Raw genomic sequence first — 22582 nt, forward strand, 5'->3', positions numbered from 1 at the left:
CTAAGGATTTGGTGACCTGGTCGTAGAAGGCCACCAGGTTGGTCTGACAGGACCTGCCGCTAATGAACCCGTGTTGGTTGCCCCTAAGCATAATCTCCCCCCTGGCCCCTCAGGGATATGTGCCAGGATAATTCTCTCAAAAAGCTTAGCCAGGATCAAGGTAAGACTAACTGGCCTATAGTTTCCTGGGTCCTCCTTTCTCCCCTTTCTGAAGTTGGGAACCATATTGGCCCTCTTCCAGTCCCCAGAGCACCACGAGTGCCAGGGGCCCAGCAATGACTGCAGCCAATTCCCTCAGCACTCGGTGGTGGAGATCGTCCGGACCAGCTGATTTAAATGCATCCTGTCCCTCCAGGCGTTCCCTGACTAGATCTTCCCTGACCCTGGGCCTGGGTGCACCTCCCCTAGGGCCTGAGGGGGACCCGGTGGGGGGCTGATCCGGTCCCTGCTCAGGAAAATGGAGGCAAAGAAATCATTAAATAGGTTAGATTTGTCGTCTGGTGTGACAGCCAGATTTCCTAGCGTGTCTTGCAGAGGCCTCACGTTACCCAGTGTTTTCTTGTTGCCCCTATGTATTTAAAAAAGGACTTCTTGTGGTCCTTGATCCGGGAAGCTAGTCCCAGTCCCATCTCTGCCTTGGCCTTCCTGGCCACCCCCCTACATCCCCGAGCAACCGCAGTGTAGTTCTACTTGGTGATGGCCTCTCCCTGCTATCAGGTGTGCGCCTCCCTTTTAGCTAGGAGACGTTCCCGGATGCTTTTGGTGAGCCGTGGGGGCTTGTGTGCCCTCCTGCCCCCTTTGATCCATGTCAGAATTACCTCCCTTTGGGCTTGGAGGATCATTTCCTGAAGGAGCGACCACTCTCTTTGGACACCTGGCTCCCCTCCCCTCTGGGACCTCAGTGCCTCCCCGACTATCCTCCTTAGCTCATTGAAGTCCACCCTCCTGAAGTCCAGGGCTGCTGCCTTGCTGCAGGCCTTAGCCACCTTGCGCTGGACGGTGAATCCCAGTGGGCAATGATCCCTGTTGCCCAGGTGGTCAAGCACCCGCAGCCCCCTCACCAGGTTGTTGCCCATGGCCAGCACCAGGTCCAACAGGGCATCTCCCCTGGTGGGGCTGTGCACCTCCTGGGTTCGATGGAGGTCTTGCATTTTGGCTGGGAACGTACGTGAGCCGTCAGACCTTGCTGACTGCTCTTCCCAGCAGATGTCTGGAAAGTTCAGGTCACCCATGATGACCACGTCCTTTGGCCTCACTACCTCCATGAGCTGACTTAAGCTCTTCCCCTTGGTCGGGTGGTCTGTAGTAGACCCCCACCATTACATCCCTTTCCCCATCGAGTCCGACCCCCTGCCTGGGCAGGAAAGAGCGCTGGGTCAGACGATTCCAGCCAGATGCCTATCCAGCCTTCTTTTAAAGACCCCCCAAGGAGGGGAGAGCACCACCTCCCTTGGAGCCCATTCCAGTTTTGGCCGCCCTTACCATGAAGACATTCTTCCTGATGTCCAACCTAAATCTGCTCTCTGTCAGTTTGTGACCATTGCTCCTTGTTACCGTAAGAGGAGCCCTGGTGAACAGAGCATCTCCGATCCCTGGCTGCGTCCCCCTCATGAATTTGTAGGCAGCCACAAGATCCCCTCTCACCCTTCTCTTGCTGAGGCTGAAGAGGTCCAGGTCCCTTAGTCTCTCCTCGTTGGGCTTGTCCTGTAAGCCCCTGACCATACAAGTGGCCTCCTCTGGACCCTCTTGAGTCTATCCACATCCTTCTTGAAGCGTGGTGCCTAAAACTGGACGCGTACTCCAACTGCGGTCTGAGCAGTGCCGCACCGAGGGGAAGTATCATCTCTGTGAATCTATTTGCCATGCATCTGCTGGTGCATGCTAACGCGCAGTTAGCTTTGCTGATGATTTCGTCACGCTGACAACTCATATTCATCTTGGAGTCCACTGTGACTCCAAGATCCTTTCCGCTTCTGTGCTGCTGAGAGGGCCACTTTCCACCCAGTAGATATGCTGGATATTTTTGCACCATAGGTGCAGCACTGCATGTGTCCTCCTTGTACTGCATCCTGTTGTGTACTGTTTGCTTATCCAAACTGTCCAGGTCTGCCTGCATTTGTTTCCTACCCTCCAGAGTGTGCACTTCACCCCACAATTTAGTATCATCTGCAGACTTGGACAGAGTACACTTCGCACCCACATCCAAGTCACTGATGAAGTAATTGAAGAGTACCAGGCCAAGGACCGAGCCCTGCAGGACCCCGCTACCCACATCCGTCCAGGTCGATACCGACCTGTCTACTGCCACTCTGGGTGCAACCCCCAAGCCAGTTTGCCACCCACATCTGTGTCACAGCCTCTTAATTTATGGGTGAGAATGGGATGAGAAATCATATCGAGGGCTTGCTAAAGTCCAAGAAAATGACATCCACCTCTACTCCTGCGTCTCAGCATTTTGTGACCCAGGTTGGTCAGGCATGATCTGCCTGCTACGAATCCAAGCTTGTTTCCCTGCTGCGTTATTTTTTCCCGCTGGACTCCCACAGATATGATCCTTCATAATCTTTTCAAAGACCTTTCCAAGGATGGAGGTGGGACTGACTGGCCTATAATTACTCAGATCCTCCTTCCTCCTCTTCTTGAAAATAGGGACCGCATTGGCCCTTTTCCAGTTCATTGGGACCTGACCCAAGTGCCACGAGCACTCAAACAGCCATGCCAGTGGTTCTGCTATGACACCAGCCAATTCCTTCGGTACCCTCGGATGCAACTCATCCAGGGGACTAGACTAGACATGACCCCCTGAGGTCCCTTCTTCAACCCTCATTGTCTATGACTCTGTGCCCCTTCCCTCCTAGCATGTGTCCAATCCCTTGTGCATCTGTCTATATGCTCCGCTTCTGCCGCAGCTGGTGGCCAGGAGTCGTCCCCCCACTTTAATGGGAGAAAAAAACTTCATGGTGTTAGCTTGAACTTTCCTACTTAGTAGTTTCATGTTGTGACTGCTTGTTTTTGTGTTGTGATGGACGGTTGATAATGAATCCTCTCTGACTTTCTTTTCACCATTTAGCAATTTGTAAACCGTTTTCATGTCATCCCCTCCAAGTGTGTCTCTTCTAAACGGAGCAGCCCTTGCCCCATTACTCTCTCCTCGTAGGAAAGTTCCTCCATGCCACTTGTTGTCCTTGTTGCCTGTCTCTGGACCTTCTCTAGTTCACCTAGATCCTTTTGGAAGTGCAGGGACCAGAGCTGGGCACTGTATTCAAGGTGTGGATGCACCATGCATTTATAAAGGGGCATCGTGATAATTTCCGCTTTGTATACAGCTCCCTTAATCATCATCCCTAACCTGCTGTTTGCTTTTTTTGACAAACACCAGTGCTAAGCACTGAGATGATGTTTTAGCAACCTGTCCCATGACTCGGGTCTCTTTCCTGTGTCATAACAGCTAACCTAGAGCTCGATGTAGGAGAAATGTCCTTGGCTGGTTTTGCCTCCTACATCCTAATGTAGAAGCAGCCTCAGCTGCTTCATTCTACAGACAGTGCCTGGTGCCAGGGCAGATGCCCTCCTGAGGTCCCTTCCAACCCTGACTTCCTGAGGCTGTGTTGTGTACAGCACTGGCCAGTACCTAGGAAACTAATCTACCAAGCCAAATAACTGAGTGCTTCGATGTGCCAAGGTAGCATGGGTGGATCTGGTGGCCTAAGTGTTATCCCCTGTTGTGGGAGATGTTCCAGGGGTCTTGTTGGGAGGGAGAAGGTACAGGAGTAGGTGGATTGGTGGCCTGGTTTCATACTAGACAATTCACTGGCTTTGTGGCAAATCTGGCGTTCCTCATTGCAGCCTGACCTGAGGGATGTGGGAGTTTTAGATGGGCAGGTGATGTATTGACCACTGCCCTGCTGTACAGAGGAGAAACCGTGAGGTGCCTCTGGGATCCTGGCTGTCCTGGGTGGTGGTGTACAAAAAACTTGGCTTTGAGTCCTTCCTCCCTCACTACCTCTGCCACTAAGGGGCTGTGGTCAGGACAGCATCAACCAGGGGGCTCCATGTCTTCCATACAAATAACACTGATTAGCCCTTTCAAAAATACTACCACCCCACTCTGCAAATGTCCAGTCATCTCTTTGAGTCTGAAAAACTCTCCTTTCCTCATTATTGACCTCTGCATAGCTTCCCCTTCCACCTTGCAAACAGTCGTCTTCATGCCTTCTTCCTCAAAAGTCCTTAGTGTGTTCCCACTTTCCAGGACTCGACTCCACGGCTCCCATCTCCATGACCGCATCCACCCTATGTCCCTCACATTGGTAACAGCCATCCTTGCTGTACTGACAATCTCCTTAACTGCTTCCCTTGCTGGATGTGTCTTTTTGCCCATCTCAAATATGTGATCTCAAGGCTAGGTGCAGACTCTTTATTATGCAGTAGTCTTAGACCAGAGCCCAACTCTTCTAGACACGGTACAGGCCCAGATCAAAGCAGCCCCTGCCCCAAATCGCTCACAGTTAATGTGAGAGGTGGCGGATGGAGATCAGTAGGGATTTTGAGGACAGTATGACTATACCAGTCAGTGCAGTGTAATGACATTGCCTGATGCAGTGAAGTGGGCATCGGAGCAAAGGAGAGCTCTGAGGATGGGTTTGACAGGTAGCAGTGTAGCTTTGCAGGTCTTCACCTGCTGCACCTGCCAAGCACAAGGGCAACAATATAAGAGGAAGCAGGCCAGGCTCTTTTGCAAGTCTGATGAGAGAGATGAGAATCATAGGCTAATTGGAGGCTAGAACAAAGGCCTGAGGAGTGAATTAGAGGTGATAGGTTATGAAGGCCCTCGAATGTGGAGACTAGTGGCTTATACTTACACAGACAAGATGGAGCCAGAACAGAAAACATTAGGACATGCAGATGATCTAGTTGTGGTTGGCCTTGCTTTGAGAAGGGGGTTGGACGAGATGAACTCCTCGGGTCCTTTCCAACCCTCATTTTCTACAACTCTGTGTGCAGTGACAAGAGCCTTGAGTTCCAGCCAGGTTTGGGTGGAAGGAAGGGCTGTTTCTTTCAGATCTGATGCAGAAAGAGTTTGTGAGTTTACATAGCCTGGGTGCAAGGATCTTGAGTGTCTAGTCACTTGGGTGCTACCACAGAAACATGATTCTCCATAACCTGCCTTGCCCTTATATGTCTTTGCCACTTCTCAGGACCAAGCAGAAGCTATGACAACAGCTGTCATAGCAACCAGCCCCCCACCTGCACAAGGGGATGGAAACTTTTATTTCCTCCTGATGGAGGAGTTCCCCTATGGCAGCAAGCTCTTTCAAGCCGGACACATGTGCTTCATCAGCGAGAGAAGTTACATGCACTTTATCTCCATTGAGAGTACTACCAAGAGTCACCTGAGGGTGACCATGCTGCAGGACAATTCCACAGTCACTGTCAGTGTAGAAGTTCTTCAGCCCCTCAAGGACCAAGAACCTGGCTTCCTCCTGGCCATTGGCAACCAAAGCGAACGCTTGAACTGTTTCCTGGAGAGGCAGGGCCTCGAAGCAGCTATGAAGGCTAAGCTGGGCCAACAAGTGGTGGTGAATCTTGACCAGCAGTTCCCTGGCATCATCCGCTACATTGGAAAGATTGATCAATCCACTTGGTCCCCTCTGTCTGCCATCTTCTTTGGGGTGGAGTTACAGGTAAGGTACTTAGGAGGAGCTTTTCCCTTGTCCTCCTCTCCAGTTAAGTTATGTTGGGCCAGAATCTCATCCTAACAGAAAGGTTGGCCACAGGCAGTGAACCTGCAGTGCCTTTCCACCCATATATTGTGAGCAGGGATCCTGGTTTTCTCTGATTTAAAAAACTCAAATCCATGTTTTTCCACAATTTAAAGTGAAATGCCACTATTATATATAGAGGTGTGTGTGTTTATATATAGGTATCAGCTGATCACAATGTGTAATTGATATATTTACAATATTAAAGCAATTTGGAAGCCTACCAGTGACTCAATCACTATAATAAAATGAATTCTAAATACCTATATATTTTGGCATTTGACTTTGGTTTTTTATGATAGAAAATCAGAGCTCGCCCCACAACCTTCATTTACCAGGATGTGGGTCTAGCTGCAGTTACTCCTTTTTTCCACCTCTGGCCCTCCTGGTGCTCCTTATTCACAGCCCTCAGCCCTACTGATGCACTTCACTCCCCAACCCACAGCCCTGCTGGATGGGGTCACCAGCTGCCAGGGCTATAGGACCAGGGCCTGCAGCACCTGAGCTCTGGCTGCTGCGGCCCACGCAGAGCATGGAGCCTGGCTCCCTGTCCCTTGTGGGTGGCACAGCTGTAGTGGAGCCCATGATGTGGGGGAGGGGGAGGAGGAGGAGGGCAGATGCAGGCTTCCCACTGCAGGCTCAGGGCTCCCTGCCCCGCTGCTGTCTCCCCAGGGCCTTTGCAGCTCAGTGGGCCAGATCCGGCGCATCAGGGCAAAATGGAGTGGACAGGCTCGGTGCCACTGTTGGGAGCCCCACGCTGGCTGCAATGCCATAGCGAGGCGCCCCTACCTGCCCAGCAGCAGTGGGAGTGGCGGTGTGGAGTTGTGCCTTCTGCTGTGGCACTGAGCCTCCCTACCCCACTTTACCTTGTCCTGCTGGCCCATGGAGGTCCTCCAGGGCAGGGACCCTCGAACCCGCAGCAGAGAGCCTGCATCCACCCCCGCCCTGTGCACAAATTGGGGGGGGGGGCATATACCCCCCCAACCCTCCTCCAGGAGTGCTCTCAGTGGAAGGGAGCTAGCCCCTGCCACCCCCTGGATGAGCCACCTATGACTCCCTTCTGGTCCCTGGCTGGGCCCTGTGGCCACACATTCCCACCACAGCCCTGGACCCCAGGCCCCATGCACTGTCCCAGCTGAGCAGCACCCCCAGCCCTGCCCTGGCCCACTCCTTCCCTCCCTCTCATCCCCCTCCCCCCACAACTTACCTGGTGGGAACTGCAGGAGCTGCTCTCCATGCTGCCTGGCTGCCACGTGCATGTATGCATGTGCACATGCACGATGCAGCCTCCTGCAGGCTGAAACTCTGACAGCCTAAAAGGGGATACCCACCATTTCCCTCATTTTTCTCCTTAAGGGTAGAAAACCTGTGTTTTTTCCACAGCGAACAGAAAGCCCAGATCCCTGATTATAAGAGCCTTTTGTTGAGGAAACCGGAGCTCGTCTTGCCAGCACTAGTTCTAGAGGGAACTAGAATTCAGAATTTCTCTGACTGGTGCATGGTTCAGAAAGTAATGTGTTTTTTCTGCTGGTATTCCAGGGTGATGGCGAAAGCAGAGGACGCGTTGATGGCTCCTTTCATGGCATCAAGTATTTCAAGTGTAAGCAAAACTGTGGGATCTTTCTGCCATTTAACAAAATCAACTTTGTCCCTGGACCTGACAGCGACCGAGTGAAACAGGAACTGAAACCAGATGCAACTAGAGTTGATCCAGTCAAAGTGGGGGATGCTGTGGGCTTCTACCTGGATGATATCTTGACAAAAGGATTAGCAGTGGGAGTGTACAAGGAAGGAAACCAGTGGTTTGTGAGGGTTTGTTCGGTAAGCTTCATTTCCAGTGTTGTGTTTGGTGACTAATAAATGTGTTTGATCAGTCCTGTGCATACCGTCCAGTTGTGGGGCGGGGTGTGAATGCTGTGGGTCTGGATAAAGCAGGGATGGGCAAAATGCAGCCCACGGGCCAGATGCAGCTTGCCAGGCCATTCTATCCGGCCCATGGGGCCCCTAAAAAATTTAGAAAGTTAATATTTATCTGTCCCTGGCTGCCTGTCATGCAACCCTCCGTGGCTTGCCAAAACTCAGTAAGCAGCCCTCTGCCTGAAATAAGTTTCCGCCCCTGGGATAAAGCCAGCCTGTTCAGTTAGTGGCTTTCCTCCTGGAGCCCTGTCCCCAACAAATCACTCAAACTGGTAAAATCCTCTGTGGAATGTTTTGCTTTAGGAAGAAGAAGGAACAACAGATAGTTTTCGGGACATCCCCATGGACTCTGTTGTGAAGGAAGGCTTGCTCTCTTCAGGTAAATCCATACACAGCTGCATTTGTCCAGCACGTGCCGAACCCTGGGATGCTGGATTTGCTGCTGTTTTTTTCCTTTGTGTTTCCAATGTCTGCAGCATGGCTGATGACCCTCAAACGCATCAGGTTTTGCTAATTTTTTTTAAAGAGGATGTAGGGTAAATGTGCTATAAAGTGTTTGAAGGTCTGGGAGAGAAAAGGTCTTGCATGGAGAGCCTGAAGAGCTTAATCTATTTAGCTAATCATGAAAGATTAAGAGTTAACCTGATTATGGAGTATAAGCGATAGCAGTTACTAAAAGGGTCTTTAATTTAGCAGAGAGAGGCTGGATGACAAGTTGGAAGCTAGTGCCAGACTAATTACATTTAAAAGGAAAGCATAAATATCTAACGGGGAGTGATTAACCAGTGAAGCTAATTAAGAAGCAAGTGGTAGAGTCTCCGTCTCGGTGTCTTCAAACCAGGACCAGATGCCTTCTGGATCATATGCTTTGGCTAAGCATGAGTTATTGGGCACAGTACAGGGTAACTGGGTGAGGTTCTGCAATCTGTCATTCTCAGGAGGTCAGACCAGGTTAGCTAATCCAGTTTTCTGGAGTTACCATCTATGAAATGCAGTAGATTTAGGTCGTTTCCTTGACCTTTTTTTCCTTTTATGTAAATCAGTGGACTAAGTTAATAAGCAGAACAGAAGAAAAATATAGGCCGGAAGTGGGTAGTGCAATTCCTGATCATAATGTGATACTGCGCTAGGAATTGCTCCCTCCAGTTTTTTGTCTGCTCTTATGGACTTGCTAGTCAATAAACAGAAAATTGTGGCAACGGATGTTCAATCGCATCTTCTGTTCCCGGTCCCCTTGTACCTCATGGCACGTATGCTGTAATTAACAAAGAAAATTCCACACTTCACAAATCGGTTCTTTTTCTCCTAGACCTCCTGCTGAGTGGATGGTCTGATGTGACCATTAATGAGAGGTAACATATCTAAATGTACCTCCAAAAGCAGGATGTGCTTGTTCAAGTAAAACAGCAACAAAGCTATGCATAATCTGATGACAAACTTCATCATTTTAAGCATCCTGATAAATCATCTGTTGTGAGTGGAAATCTCTTTCCATGCACTCTTCAGTCTTCTTGTTTTTTGCAGAACCACTCTTAAGCTTTCTTCGAGTTTTGGCTTGTGCAGTGAACTGAAGTATGCCAAAAGTTGTCACTCTGAAGTGTGGGAGTGTCTTCTTTTTTCCTCAGGTGGTCAGAGGCTGCGGTCACTTCTGGTGTACAGGCTGCCAGGGGCCTACGTGTGCTGGAAGGCTGATGCTAGCAAGCAGCCTTCCAGCTTCCAGACGTGACTCGGAACAACTCAAATTGGGGTTTGGTGGGAAAGCTCGGCGAGGTCTATTATCACTTGGCCAGTGCACCAGCTGCTCAGTTTTTAACCATCTGCCACACTTAGCCACACAGGAATTCAGTTAGTTTACACTCCCCAGAGTCCCTAAACAAGTCTCGCAGCCCCTGTATTTATACCTAAAATGCCCTCATTTCAGAGCAGTGTTTATCTGTCTTCCTGTCAAGATGTTCCTTTTACTGGTCTCTTGTCTAGCTTGCACGCCTGCATCTTCAGTTCTCTTTATTACTGCCTTGTTAGTGGGTTCTTACCTTTTGATGTTACTTCTTGAGTTATTTAGCTACTGCTTTTTCTCCTCCTTTTGAATCTTCTTCACTCATCAATATGTGTTAATTTTATTACGTTTCTTGTCAGGTTTTTCAGTGATCATGAGGCTTGTTCTTTCCAAGCTCCTTTCTGGTGCCTTTAGCATAACTATGGCTTAGCATAACTGGAACTCCCTCACAAGTAACCAGGTGGAACTTAATTGACTAGGTAGAAGAAAAACAGTTGTTGAGAAAACCTGCTCAGATAACCCATATGGGATAAAGAGGAATCTACAGTAATCCACACTTGGTGGAGTACTTTGGGCAGGAGTTGAAATGTCTCCGCTTGGACATGTTTTTTTTCTTCTAGGAGTGATAAGATTTGCAGCAAGCTACTTTGTGATAAGGCTGATCTTTTATGTACAGGTGAAAATTCTCCCCTTCCACTTCCTGCTCAGAGGCGTGCCCCTCCACTCATTTTCGTGTTCAAATCTATCTTGCATGTTACTTAAATAGAAATGTTTTCATCTGCACATCTTAAAAGCAGTGTATAAAGGTGAGTGAATGTTATCCCTCTCCCAGGTGGGGTTGCAGCTATGAAGAAGTTGTGACCGGTCTGAAGTCTAACGTTTAGCCAGTGGGAGAACTGGGATTCTGATTTTCAGTCCTTTCATTCCTGCAACTGGAGCATGGCCAATGGGATGGAGACAAAGGTGGCTTGAAGCCATCTGTGTTCCCCATGTGCTGTGGCTCCACACAGTCTGCCAGCCTTCTAGGGTGAATTAGGTCAGACTTGGGGGACTCCAGTTAAGTCTTGTTTCAGATCCTCCCTCCTGGGTCCTGAGAAGCAGAGGCCAGTGCATTGTAGTGTGATCGTGGCCCTCCAACATGTCCCTTGTTCACTCTACATAGTAAAGATGACAAGCAGTGTAGACAGAAATCTTTCTTTGAACTCTGCACCAAACCCTTTACTCATTTCTGCCTCGAAACCTAGCAGCAGAGAGCAGGCAAGGCAGAAATGAGTAAAGGGTTTGGTGCAGAGTTCAAAGGAAGAGAAGCATAGAAGGGTCTTGGTTTCACTGCGAATCATACCCTGTATGTCTTGACCACCACCTGATAGTCATTCCATTAGCTGGCATGGAAATCCTAGGCAATAGTGTTTGGCAGCAGTGTTTTTTCAAATAACGTTTGAGAACTGGAGCAGTCTGCTGGCAGTTATGCGTTATGAAGGTGGACTTGCTACACCACGTTCTTGACCTTGTGTATTTTCAGTATTTGAGCCGGTTGGGGACCCAGGATTCCAGAAAGAGTTGATGCGGGAAAGAAGCCAGAATGGAAGTGAGTGGGAAAGCAGGCATCCTTCCTTGGATGTGAACTCCCTGGTACAGATCCCCTTAGACAAGGGGAACCAAGTCTATGGAACCATCCGCTGGGTGGGGAATCTGCCCGGAACTACCCACAAAACGGCAGGAGTTGAACTGGTAAGTAGCAGGGTAAAAGTTCTGCTCCTGGGGGCACGAGATCGTGACTTGCAGGTCTAAGGGTGGGTGCAGGCTTTTGCCTTTTTTTGGCTCTTTGAAGCACCTCAGTTTTAGACCTTGCATCTCACAGCAAGACCTAGATTGGGCCTTTTATACGTCATGCTATATAATGAACAATCCAGCCAAGTGTACCTGACCTATCGCACTTGGATCATGGGTGGGATAATAGAGGTAGGGTTATGCACAACTCCCTTTGTGTAAGGCAAGTAGTATATTGGTTAGTTTGGAACTGGCAGCCGGGATTCCTAAGTCCTATTCCTGTCCTTCTTCCTGACTTGCTGTGAAATCAGTGGAAGGTAGGACTAGGATTCAGAGAGACCTGGACAAATTGGAAAGTTGGAGCAAAAGAAATTTCATGGGGTTCACAAGGACAAGTTCAAAGTCCTGCACTTAGTTTCATAGTTTCTAGGGTCGGAAGGGGCCTGAGCAAATCATCTAGTCCGACCCCCTGCCATGGCAGGAAAGAGTACTGGGGTCAAACGACTCCAGCAAGGTGTACATCTCGCCTCCTTAAAGCCCCCCAGGGTAGGAGCCAGCACCACTTCTCTTGGAAGCTGGTTCCAGATCCTAGCCGCCCTGACCGTGAAGTCGCGCCTCCTGATATCTAGCTTAAATCTCCCCTCTGCCAGCTTGTGACCATTATTCCTGGTCACTCCTGGCGGTGCTCGGGGGAACAGTGACTCCCCCAATGCCTGCTGGTCCCCCCTGACTAGTTTGTAACAGGCCACTAGATCCCCCTCAGCCTTCTCTTGTGGAGGCTGGACAGGTTCAGGTCCCATAGCCTCTCCTCGTAGGCCTGCCCTGCTGCCCCCGACCATGCGAGTGGCCTCCTCTGGACCCGCTCCATGCTGTCCACATCCCTCTTGAAGTGCGGTGCCCAGAACTGGACGCAGTACTCCAGCTGCGTCCTGACCAGTGCCGCACAGAGGGGGAGAATCACCCCCCCAGACCTGCTCGAGATGCATCTGTGGATGCAGGACAAGGTGCGGTTGGCCTTCCTGACCACGTCCCCACACTGCCGGCCCATGTTCATCTTGGAGTCAGCGATGACTCCAAAATCCTTTTCCGCCTCTGTACTGATGAGCATGGAATTCCCCAACCTGTGGGTATGGTGCCGGTTGTACCTGTAGTTATGGTGCTAGTTGCTGGCCCGGGCAGCCCTCCGTGAGCGAATGTCAACCCACAGGGGGGCCTCCTTAGGAGGAATCACCGGTACGGGCTGGGGATCAACTGGCTGGGCAGCAGCTGTGCAGAAAAGGACCTGGGGGGACAGGGGACAAGAAGCTGCATATGAACCAGCAGTGTGTCCTTGGTGCTAAGAAGACTACAGGCATCCTGGGCTGCATTGGGAGAAGCGTTGCCGGTAGATCAAGGGCAGCGATTCTTCCCCTCTCTTCAGTACTGGGGAGGCCACATCTGGAGTCCTGTGTCCAGCTGTGGACCCCCACTACAGACAGGATGTGGACACGTTGGAGAGAGTCCGGTGGAGGGCAGTGAAATGGTTGAGGGCCTGGGGGGCAGGACTGGTGAGGAGAGGATGAGGGAACTGGGCTGATTTAGTCTGGAGAAGAGATCGAGGGGGATTGAATAGCAGCCTTCAACTCCCTGCAGGGGGGGCTGCAAAGAGGATGGAGCTGGACTGTCCTTAGTGGGGGCAGATGACAGGACAAGGAGCAATGGGCTCCTTGAACTACCCACAAAATGGCAGGAGTTGAAGTGGTAAGTAGCAGGGTAAAAGGGAGCAGCAAGGGAGGCTTCAGTTAGATATTAGGAAAAACTCTCACTAGGTGGGTAGTAAAGCACTGGAACAGGTTACTTAGCGGTGGTGCACTCTCCATCCTTAGAGGATTTTGAGACCCAGGTAGACAAAGCCATGACTGGGATGATGTAGTTGGGGCTAGTCCTGCTTGGAGCAGGGAGTTGGACTAGATGTGACCTCCTGAGTCCCTTCACACCCTCATTTTCTATGAAACCTAAGCAAGCTTTTTCTCTCTTCCTTCATTTCTGCATGTGTAAGTTGGGATAATTCTTCTCTGCCAGCAGAGATGTCATAAAGCCTCGTTACCTGTTTGCAAAATGCTTTGGGATCCTTGTAGAATTGGTTTTACCATACCTGGGACTTGGATTTGAGAAGTTCATTCATGACATTGCCTGCCACTGCAGGCATGTTTTGAGGGAGGAAGGAATTGTTGACACCCTGGCCCTCTCTCTCTCTCTGCCCTTGAAATCCCTCACTACTCTAGCACAGTGCCAGAAGCCTCAACCGGGATTGCTCACTGCTTGGTTTCCACCCTCCTCACAGGATGAAGACAAAGGGATCACAGATGGTGAATGGCAGGGGGTGCGCTACTTTCAGTGCCCCACAAAGCGCGGCATCTTTGTGAAGCTACAGTCATGCCAGCCCGACATGCGCTTCCGGTGTTCAAGCAGTACCAGCCTGGATTCCAGCAGCTTCAGTAAGTTCCCTTCAGAGTGGCTGGGTCAGACCAGGAGAAGGGGGTACAGCTGGTGGCTCTGGCTGGCATGAACTGTTGTGTGCGGGGATTGCAGCCTTCTTCAGGGGCTACATGGTCCTCTTCCTTGGATCCTTTGAGCGTATTTTAACAAACTACTACTTGTCCTCACTGGGGCAGGATATTGATGGTTCCTCATCCCCTGCTTTGCCTGTGGTCCTTTTAAGGGATGTTTTGGGCATTATGCCTGGTAGTTGTGCAAGAAAGTTGTTCCTGAAGTGTTTAACGCTTCTAGGATGGTTCAGTCTGGAATGATTCTGCCTGGAACAGGGTTGGACTGTGGCAGCATAGCTACTGAACCCATTTATAGCCTTTCACCTATTCAGACAGATCTTTTTCCCCTGCCCTCCTTCCTTACAACTTCCAGCATTCAGAGGCCCAAGAAGTCCTCATTTTGAGGTAGCACCCTTAACCATTATGTTTCTTACCCACTGATGTACCTGTCCTCTGTGAATTTGTCCAATCCCCTTTTCTGAAGCTGGTTATCTTGGGACCTAGATACTTGTCACAGCCTGTGATCCCACTGTGCTAGTTGCTGTACAAACCCAGAATGAAAGCTGGTCCATTCCCCCAAGGGACTATAATCTCAAAGACACCATGTGGTTACAAATAGGGTGACACACTGCAAGCAGCTTAAGTGCTGAGATTTTTGTAGGCATCATGGCAAAGAGGAGTTTTAAGAAGGGATTTGAGCTTTGCACATATTTGGAGGAGCTTCTCTGGGGCATGGGGGTAGCATGAGAGAAAGCATGAAGTGGGTGATAAAGGCTAGTGGCATGGGACAATGCAAAACAGGAGTTAGCATCCTGGCAACAAATGCAGTATGATAAGCCATGAAGACTCTGAATGTGGAGACAGTAGTATGTTTGTGAGAAAGGGGAAGTCAGTGCAGGAAGGCACAGAGTGGCATGACTAGGGCAAAGCAAGCGTTTAGAAGAGCAGTGTTGGCAGCAGTGCAAAGTGGATCTGAACACTGCAAAATTGTGTTCATCAAGGCCAGAAGAAAGGATGTTGCAGTAACATAGATGCCAAGTGAGGGCAGCCCAGGTGTGAGTGGTAGCTGTGCAGATGGACTGGAAAAGACTATCTTGGAGATCTTCAACAGAGAAAATCTGCAAGACTTGGACATCGGCTGCCCATAAAGAGGATCCGCGTCAAAAGTGACAGCCAAGTTATGGACTGTAGTGATAGGCAGGATAGTGACAGGGAAATGAGGTAGCAGGGAGAGCCTGAATGAGAGAGAAAAGCACTATGCTCAACCCTGTTGAGCTTGAGCTGATGGCCAGGCATCTGCAGGGAAGTGTCAAGAGGTGAGCTGAGGTTTTAGCTTTGTCAGAGAGACAGGTCTGGACAGAGAAATAGGTCTGTGAGTTGCCTGCAGAGAGATGACCACTGAACGTGTATTCCTGGCTGAAATTGCCTGGAGATAAGGGGCTGAAGAAGGGGACCAAGGAAAGGACCTTCTTGGAGCCCCTGTGGCAAAGCCAGGAGGGATAAAGATGATCATCTGATTAGAGAGGTAGAAGGAGAATCAAGAGCCAAAGCCAAGCCAAGGCAGGACGGGAGTATGGGCTCTCTTCTCCCATCTCCCCCTCTTCCAATGCTCTCCCATTCTGTCCTTTTCAGGCTGTTGTCTAGTACTTGGAGCAGGGTGCTGGGAGTCGGGACTCCTGGGTTCTAGTCTGATACTTGGCACTGACTTGCTGTGACAGTGGGCAGATCGCTTAAATTCTCTGCTGTCCAACTTCTGGCATTGAAGTTGGCATAATACTAAGTTCACAGGGACATTGCCAGGTTTAGCCATTCTGTCAGGCGTTGCAGATCCTCTTGTGAAAGGATCACTGTGGTTTTAGTAGTCCCTGCCACCTGCACCATGGTCTGGATCCTCCACTCAGTGGCTAGCTGGAGTGCTAGGATGGCCAAAATGCAGCTGAATGGAGTAGCAGCAGCCTTTCAGAGTAACTGTACTAAAAAACCCTTGGTATTTCCCTTGTGCCCTTGGAGGTATAGGAGCCTTACAGGACAGCTGAGATCAGTGTTGATCCAGATATGTAGCCCTCCATGCCTCCTCTGGTGGCATTAGGCCAGCCAATTTCTACCCATTCAAGATGGCAGCAGTACAATGAACAGGCCTTAGTATGGTCAGTCTAGACTCCCACCCTTTTCCCTGAGAGAGAGGCTGTAGAGAAGCACAGCACTTCTCTAGGAATACTGTCTCGAGCTTACATATAGCACAAAGCCAGCTTCTGGTGTAGTTGGCTCAACCTCATGTAGAAGACAGAGTGTAGCGGTGGCTCTCTGGGAATCTGCAGTGGTTGAAAAGGGTAGCGACTGCATCAGTGATCATCCTTGGCATGAACTCTTGCAAGCTGAGACACTTCTGAGGCAGACAACGGTGGGTAAAGGTGCTAGATGGAGCGAGTCCCTATCCCGTCTAAAAACTGTACAGGACAGAGGGGGCTGTAATGAGAACCCTTGAGCTCTGCAATAAATTCTTATGTAGAGTTTAGATGATGGTTGTATGGGATGGTCTGAATAGAAATGGTCCTGTCTCAGGCAGGGGGTTGGACTAGATGACCGCTGGCAGTCCCTTCCAGCCCAGCTTCTCTCAGATGATAAAAGTCACTTCTATTTGTTTCTGTTGCAGATGAGCTGGATAGTCCGCAGGTTCTGGGTAGCTGTCCTCCTCTCAGGGACCATGAAGCTGTGCATGTCTTAAAAGGGCAGATGAGAGGAATTCAAGGGCACTGCAATTCCTGCTACATGGATGTAGCTCTTTTCAGGTCAGAGGTTCCACTTTGACGCTTTTGGGTCAGTGATAGCCTTGATTGATTGGCAGTGCCCCAACCGAGTGCTGGTCGAGACAGCTTATCCCAGAGCACAAGGCAAGCACATTGCACAGAGTAGACTAGAACATAGTGGGCACATCTACATGAGTGGTTTACTGTAGGGCTGACAAATTAGCTCCTCTGTAAAGTCTCCGCTTCTACACATGCAGCCCCGTTAGGCCTCAGTAAACTAATAAATGCTGCTGTAGGATAGTACTTGTAAACTTGATAGTACTGTCTTGTGGCAGCCTAACTTCCTGCGCCACAGCACACGTATAGATGCTGACGGGACTGGCTGGGGCACAAGGGTGCATCAGTGCAGGAGCTGCCTGTTGGCCAGCCTCTCCGCAGCATGTTGAGCTGGGCTGGAGCAGCCCTGGGCTGGCAGGCTGACCCCCCAGGTCCCCTGCCAACTGGGACTTCTCCGACCTGGCTTGACATACTGCGGTCATGTGTTTAAATGCAGCATGTGGGAGTAATTAACTCTGGCACAAACTGCACCAGGGTTTATTTGGGGAAATTTAATTTCACATGTAGACATGTCCAGTTCTTTAATCTAGAGATGTCCCTGGACCCTGGCACCTGTGCCATGGGATCTCCTTTAAAATATGACAGAGAAAATTTTCCCGGGCTGCAAAGATCCTGTCATTTGCATGTAATGAAACATCAGAGTTTGCCCTGCTGGCTTACACTTTTAAAGTTTAGAGTGACATCTTGAATAGTGATCAGAAACAGATCCTCCAGGGAAACCTCCAGCAATGCCACTAGTTGATTGTGGAGGAAAATATCCCACAGTGACCCCTTCTATCCCCACCCCCATGGCAGGCTATGAGACTTACTGCTGGAACATGAGAATTGATTCCCTTCCTTTTGCTTTCCCTAGCTGCAATCGCTGCTTATAAATTAGTCTCGCTGCAATATTTCACTGAGATCTCTTCATCCTGCCTCTGTTCCTGGATTCTCTTTTTCCTTCATTTGCATTTCTGTATCTTTATGCAACAAAAGTTGCTGACTTACTCCCAAGACTGCTGTTTGAAGTGGTGTTGCTGCAAACCCAGTTACTTACCAGGCATTGTCTCACCGTAGCCTCTTCTCATGCACCTCTGTGCTGGATTCCATGCTCTTCAAGCCTCCCCCCATATCTGACAGGAACGTTCAGAAGATCCTTCGGGATGAAATTGTGACCCCCCTCCGACGGTGAGTGCGGCATGTGGGAGTGCTGCAGGCAGTGGGTTTTTACTGTAATCTCCATGCACAGAGTTCATCTCCTGCCTTTCTCTCCTTTCCAGGAATGGTTTTGTTACTGCTCAGAGTGTGATGCGCCTTAGGCAGCAGCTTACGGAAAAGGGCCAGTGTTCAAGCTTTACCACTTCTGAGAAAGGTAATGGACTCTCCGGAGAATCCCTGCATCTGCTTCTCCCAGTCAGGGACTTAATTTTAGGCCTGTCTCGGAATGCTTTAAATAGAATCACAGAAAGTTAGGGCTGAAGGGACCTCAGGAGGTCACATCTTGTCCAACCCCCTGCTCAAAGCAGGACCAGCCCCAACTACATCATCCCAGCCAGAGCTTTGTCAAGCCAGGTCTTAAATCCAGTTCTTCACCACCGTCCTCAGGAGAGAGTCTTTCCTAATAACCAACCTCAACTTCCCTTGCTGCAACTTGAGCCCATTGCTTCTTGTCCTGTCACCTTCCCCTGCTGAGACCAGTCCAGCTCCATCCTCTTGGCAGCCCCCCTGCAGGGAGGTGAAAGCTGCTATTCACTCCCCCTCGGTCTTCTCTTCTACAGACTCAATCAGCCCAGTTCCCTCAACCTTTTCTCAAGTCATGTCCCCCAGTCCCACAACCATTTTCATTGCCTTCAAAGTGGTTAGTACCTGAGGGATTTCTCTGACTCTTTAGCTTAGGCTGGAGCCTAAGCGTGATGGAAAGATTGGGATGCTGAGTCTCCTGCCACTGGCCTGTTTCTTAGAAGAAACTCCATCTTCTCAGAACATAGCCCAGGGAGGTCTCTGTCTTGCCTATTAGCTGGTACTTACCCTGCTCCTCTGAGTAGGGTTGTCAATGCCACCATGTTTGCCAGATTCCATTTGGCATTAGTACCATTTTACTGAGAGCAATTCCTCTGCAGATTCAGTTGGATATGACAGGTTTCTCCACCTGTGCATTTGCTATGCACATTTATACAGTTATCTTGTTCCCAGCCAGGGTATCTGCTCCAGTGAAAGGTGCTTGTGTGTTACTTGCCTCATAGTGTAGCTCAGTGGTTCTCAACCTTTGGTACCTTATGTAACCCCTGCTGACTGACGCGGCAAAAATGAAACTGGAAGTCCCACCGTGGCACTTCAAGTTTCACTGCCACAAGCCAAGTCTCACTTTCCACCGTGGCCTGGAGCAAAGCAGCCTGCGCAGGGCTTCCCTCCCTATCCACCAAGCACACTGCTGGGGAGTGAAAGCACTGGTGCACCGGATGCAGCGGGAGGGGCAGCAGCCGGAGCTTCTGGCTTGAGCAGGCAAAGACCACAACGCAGCACCCGCATACCCCCTGCCTGTGTCCCATGTACCCCCAGGGCTACGCATACCACGGGTTGAGAAACTCTGGACTGTAGCTCATTTAGTATTTACAGGTGTCTCTGGCACACCTTAGATGAAGGGGTCTGGCAGTAATGACAAAACGATTCGTAAGTGTCCAGGTACTAACATGATGGCCATATAAATACTCAGATGAGTAATTAAAAATAAAAGATACAAACTCTTCCCATGACATGTGATGTCTTGTCCTTTTATTTATCAGTATCTTTTTTTTATTCATTTCTTCCGTACCAGAGATAGCCCAGACTTGGTCTGGTTTCTTGCATTGTCCCTGGCTTCAAAGATAGTTCAATGCATTTGAAGTTGGCAATAAACATTCGTTGAGATTTTAGTCTACCAAAGTTTAAGTAAAGTTGTCTTGCAGTATCTGCCTGCAGTGTACAGATAAGAATTTTCTTTTTAAAAAATAACTAGGAAGTCATTCACTACTGATGAAATTGAGATCTCTTTTCCTGACTCTTCTTCATCTCTTTGTGGAGAGCTGTGTCTGTCTCTTATGTTGACCTGTTTCTCTATGCCAGTGGCTTTCAACTTTGGTCCATAGACCCCAGAGGTCTGCAGATTGTCTAAGGGGTCTGCGAAAGATGACTATGATTCAAAATTTTTTTAGGGGTCTGCAAATGAAAGTCTGAAAACCGTTGATCTAGGCAGTTAACTGTGTGAGTTCAGCTCCTAGTCTGAATAGCACCATACGTAAAGAAAAAGAAGGGAAACACAATATCAAAACACAGCCCCATGTCTACTGGCTTCCTCCACCCCAAACTCCCATCCTGTGCGGATGAGGTAGAAGAGGCAAGCTTGCTGATTTTTATCTCCTCTGATCAATGCTTTTTTCTCTGACCTCTTAGACCCAGAGGAGTTCCTTAATCTCATTATGCATCACGTCCTGGAGATAGAGCCTCTTTTGAGACTGCAGTAAGTTGCTTTCGGGGTGTGCTCTTATTTTAGAAATGACTTTGTTGTGCAGACATGAGATGGGGTGTGGGAAGAGGCATGATTCATTTCCCTTGAGCACAAGGAGATGGGGAAGCAAATCTCTAATTTGAGAGAGAGATCCTTGCTGGTGCCTCTCAGTCCCCCTTTATCTACCACATTGGGGGCATGTTCCAGGAAGGAACACGCACTACTCCCAGCGTTCGTGCGGGTAGCCTTATCTCCCTGACTTAAAGAACTGGAGAGAGCCGACGGTGGCACGAGTGGCACAGTGCCCGATTTTCTCATCCCCTTCGGCTTCCCTGGGGAGCAGTTTCAGACAGTCAGGTTGTATCTGTGACATTCTCAGGCTGCCAAACTGGCTGAGAGCCTGGAGTCTCAGGAAGTCGGTGGAGTTAGTCCCAGAATCTCAGCTCTTTATGGGACTCCAAAGGAAACTAAAAGTAAAAAGTTGCAGTGATCAAGAGTATAGAAGGGGATTGCTATACTGCTGCGTTCCTTCTTTTAGAGACATAACGGATAGAGCTGCTCAGGAAAGCAGTGATACACAAACAACTGTTTTATTGGACTCCATCCTTCCTGCTATGGGCTGTTTTAAGAGAGGCCCTTCCTTCCTGTGTTGCTCCATCATTACTGGGCTCGGGGGTGTGAAAGTTTGGAGGAGCTATGTCTTACAATTTCACAAATGCCGCATATTTTGGCTTTGCAATTTTCCAGCCTGATGCATTGCAGATGAGCATCTTGTATCCCAGGTTCAGGGATCATCTGGTCATGCTATAGCACAGCTAATTTAGGAATAACAACAAATAAATCAGTGCATCTTTTAAATGTTAAACTGAACGGGGATGTTTGGCCTATCGATGATGGAAATGGAATGAGATGCTGGGCAGGACCTTGTCCCATTCCTCTCCTGCACTCGCGGTGCTTACCGCATGTTTCTGAGAATGTCCTGACTCCTGAACACTGCCTTCAGGTCCAAAGGCCGGAAAGAACAGGATTGTTACTGTTACCAGATATTCATGGACAAGCAGGAGGACTTGGTGGTACCCAACGTGCAGCAGTTAGTGGAGCGTTCCTTCCTGTCTTCTGAACTGAAGCTAGTGGAGGTGAGTGCAGCCAGCCTTACCTCCTCACGCTAGCTGCTGCCTTAGTGTCCTCGCCTTCCCACATCTGCTTGTCAGAAGAGCCTTTTACTCTGCATCTCCACAGTGAGTCTGGCTCCTGAGTTTACAGCTAATATCACAGTGCAGGAATAGTTGTGCTATGAGGGAGGTATGAGCAGACATGAAAGGTGAGATGGGCACTTCATGAGCAAAGAGAGATGCTGTCTCCACCGTCACCAGGAGATCCTGTGGAGAATGCTTAATCCGTCCGCAGGATTGGGGAGAGGGTCTTGGGCTTTATCTCCTGGCAGGGTTTATGTGGGTAGAACCATCTCCCCCCTGATTTAATGACCCTGTTGTTGTCTCACAGATCCCATCCTGTTTCATTATCCAAATGCCCCGTTTTGGGAAGGAATATAAAATGTTCAGCAAAATCATTCCCTCCTTAGAGCTGGACATCACTGACCTGCTGCTTGACAGTAAGTTATTGGGCAGGAGGGGTTATAAGGACTGTCTTGCATCTGAGAGCTAACACTGTCGGGCTTCATGCACTTCTGGACCCAGTGGGTTGGGCTTGTCTGGTTCGACTGTAAACACCATACTAGGACTAGGAATCATGCTGTGATTTCTGCTCACCACGGAGGCCTTGCCTGGCAGGCGTGAGGTGCCGGATTATATGGATTCCCTGTGGTGATGCCGCTCCTGTTGCTTATGTTCCTACTCCAGGTCCCCGGGAATGCTCCGTGTGTGGTGACGTTGCCACCCAGGAGTGCTCAGAATGCTTTAAAGACCGGACATTTGCCATGACGGGGCTGAAGCAGTATTGTAACTCCTGCTGCAGACAGGTATCCCATCTCCTCGTCCAGCTGCAGTCTGGGGATATTTCCACTTCTGCTTTCTCTGAAGCCATTAGCAGAGGCGGGGTTCTTGTCTAAGCAAGGCCACTCCTTTTGCCTTGGTCATCCACATGTGGTTAGTAGCCATATTATGAGGAACTTGCACATCTCTCATCCAGATGGAGCCCAAACGTGTAACAAGGCTGCAGCCTTGACTGCGGACTTTCCGTGCTGATTGAGTACTTGCACTTTCTGGCTTCTCTTGGAGGGCTTTCCATTGCAGGGTTCATAGCTTTCAGAACATACTTACCATGGGAGAATGTGGCTTGCTATTGTGGAAGAGTCAAAGCTAGGGCAGGGACTGTGCTGGAGCCAAGTGGCACTTGGGAAAGATCCAGTTAAGGGGAAAGCAGATGACTTCTGAATGAATTGGGAACTGGATTAAACACTCCTCCCTGGCTGCCTTCTCTTGAGGCTGGGTGCACGTGAAGTGGCAGCAACCCTACTAAATCCATCGATGCTCGTGCCTTGT

The 22582-nt window shown here is 49.6% G+C and overlaps 1 protein-coding gene across 2 annotated transcripts in view; it reads left to right on the forward strand.

The window, feature by feature from the left end:
- LOC109322601 (ubiquitin carboxyl-terminal hydrolase CYLD-like) overlaps nt 1-22582 on the forward strand; it is a 36423-nt gene that overhangs the window by 12361 nt on the left and 1480 nt on the right. The window contains exons 1-13 of one of the 2 annotated variants that reach the window (XM_019553645.1): nt 4939-4942; nt 5212-5684; nt 7302-7583; nt 7983-8058; nt 10979-11187; nt 13550-13703; nt 16408-16543; nt 17675-17785; nt 17878-17969; nt 20027-20093; nt 21085-21217; nt 21585-21693; nt 21941-22059. In XM_019553645.1, coding sequence (XP_019409190.1) covers nt 5214-5684; nt 7302-7583; nt 7983-8058; nt 10979-11187; nt 13550-13703; nt 16408-16543; nt 17675-17785; nt 17878-17969; nt 20027-20093; nt 21085-21217; nt 21585-21693; nt 21941-22059 — 1959 coding nt within the window. In that variant the 5' untranslated portion in view covers nt 4939-4942; nt 5212-5213. Of the gene's footprint in view, nt 1-4938; nt 4943-5205; nt 5685-7301; nt 7584-7982; nt 8059-10978; nt 11188-13549; nt 13704-16407; nt 16544-17674; nt 17786-17877; nt 17970-20026; nt 20094-21084; nt 21218-21584; nt 21694-21940; nt 22060-22582 lie in introns of those variants that run through there. The other variant, XM_019553641.1, reaches the window with a different exon arrangement.

This window comes from Crocodylus porosus, unplaced genomic scaffold (genome assembly GCF_001723895.1).
Source record: "Crocodylus porosus isolate Cpor-Errol unplaced genomic scaffold, CroPor_comp1, whole genome shotgun sequence".
NCBI lineage: Eukaryota > Metazoa > Chordata > Crocodylia > Crocodylidae > Crocodylus > Crocodylus porosus.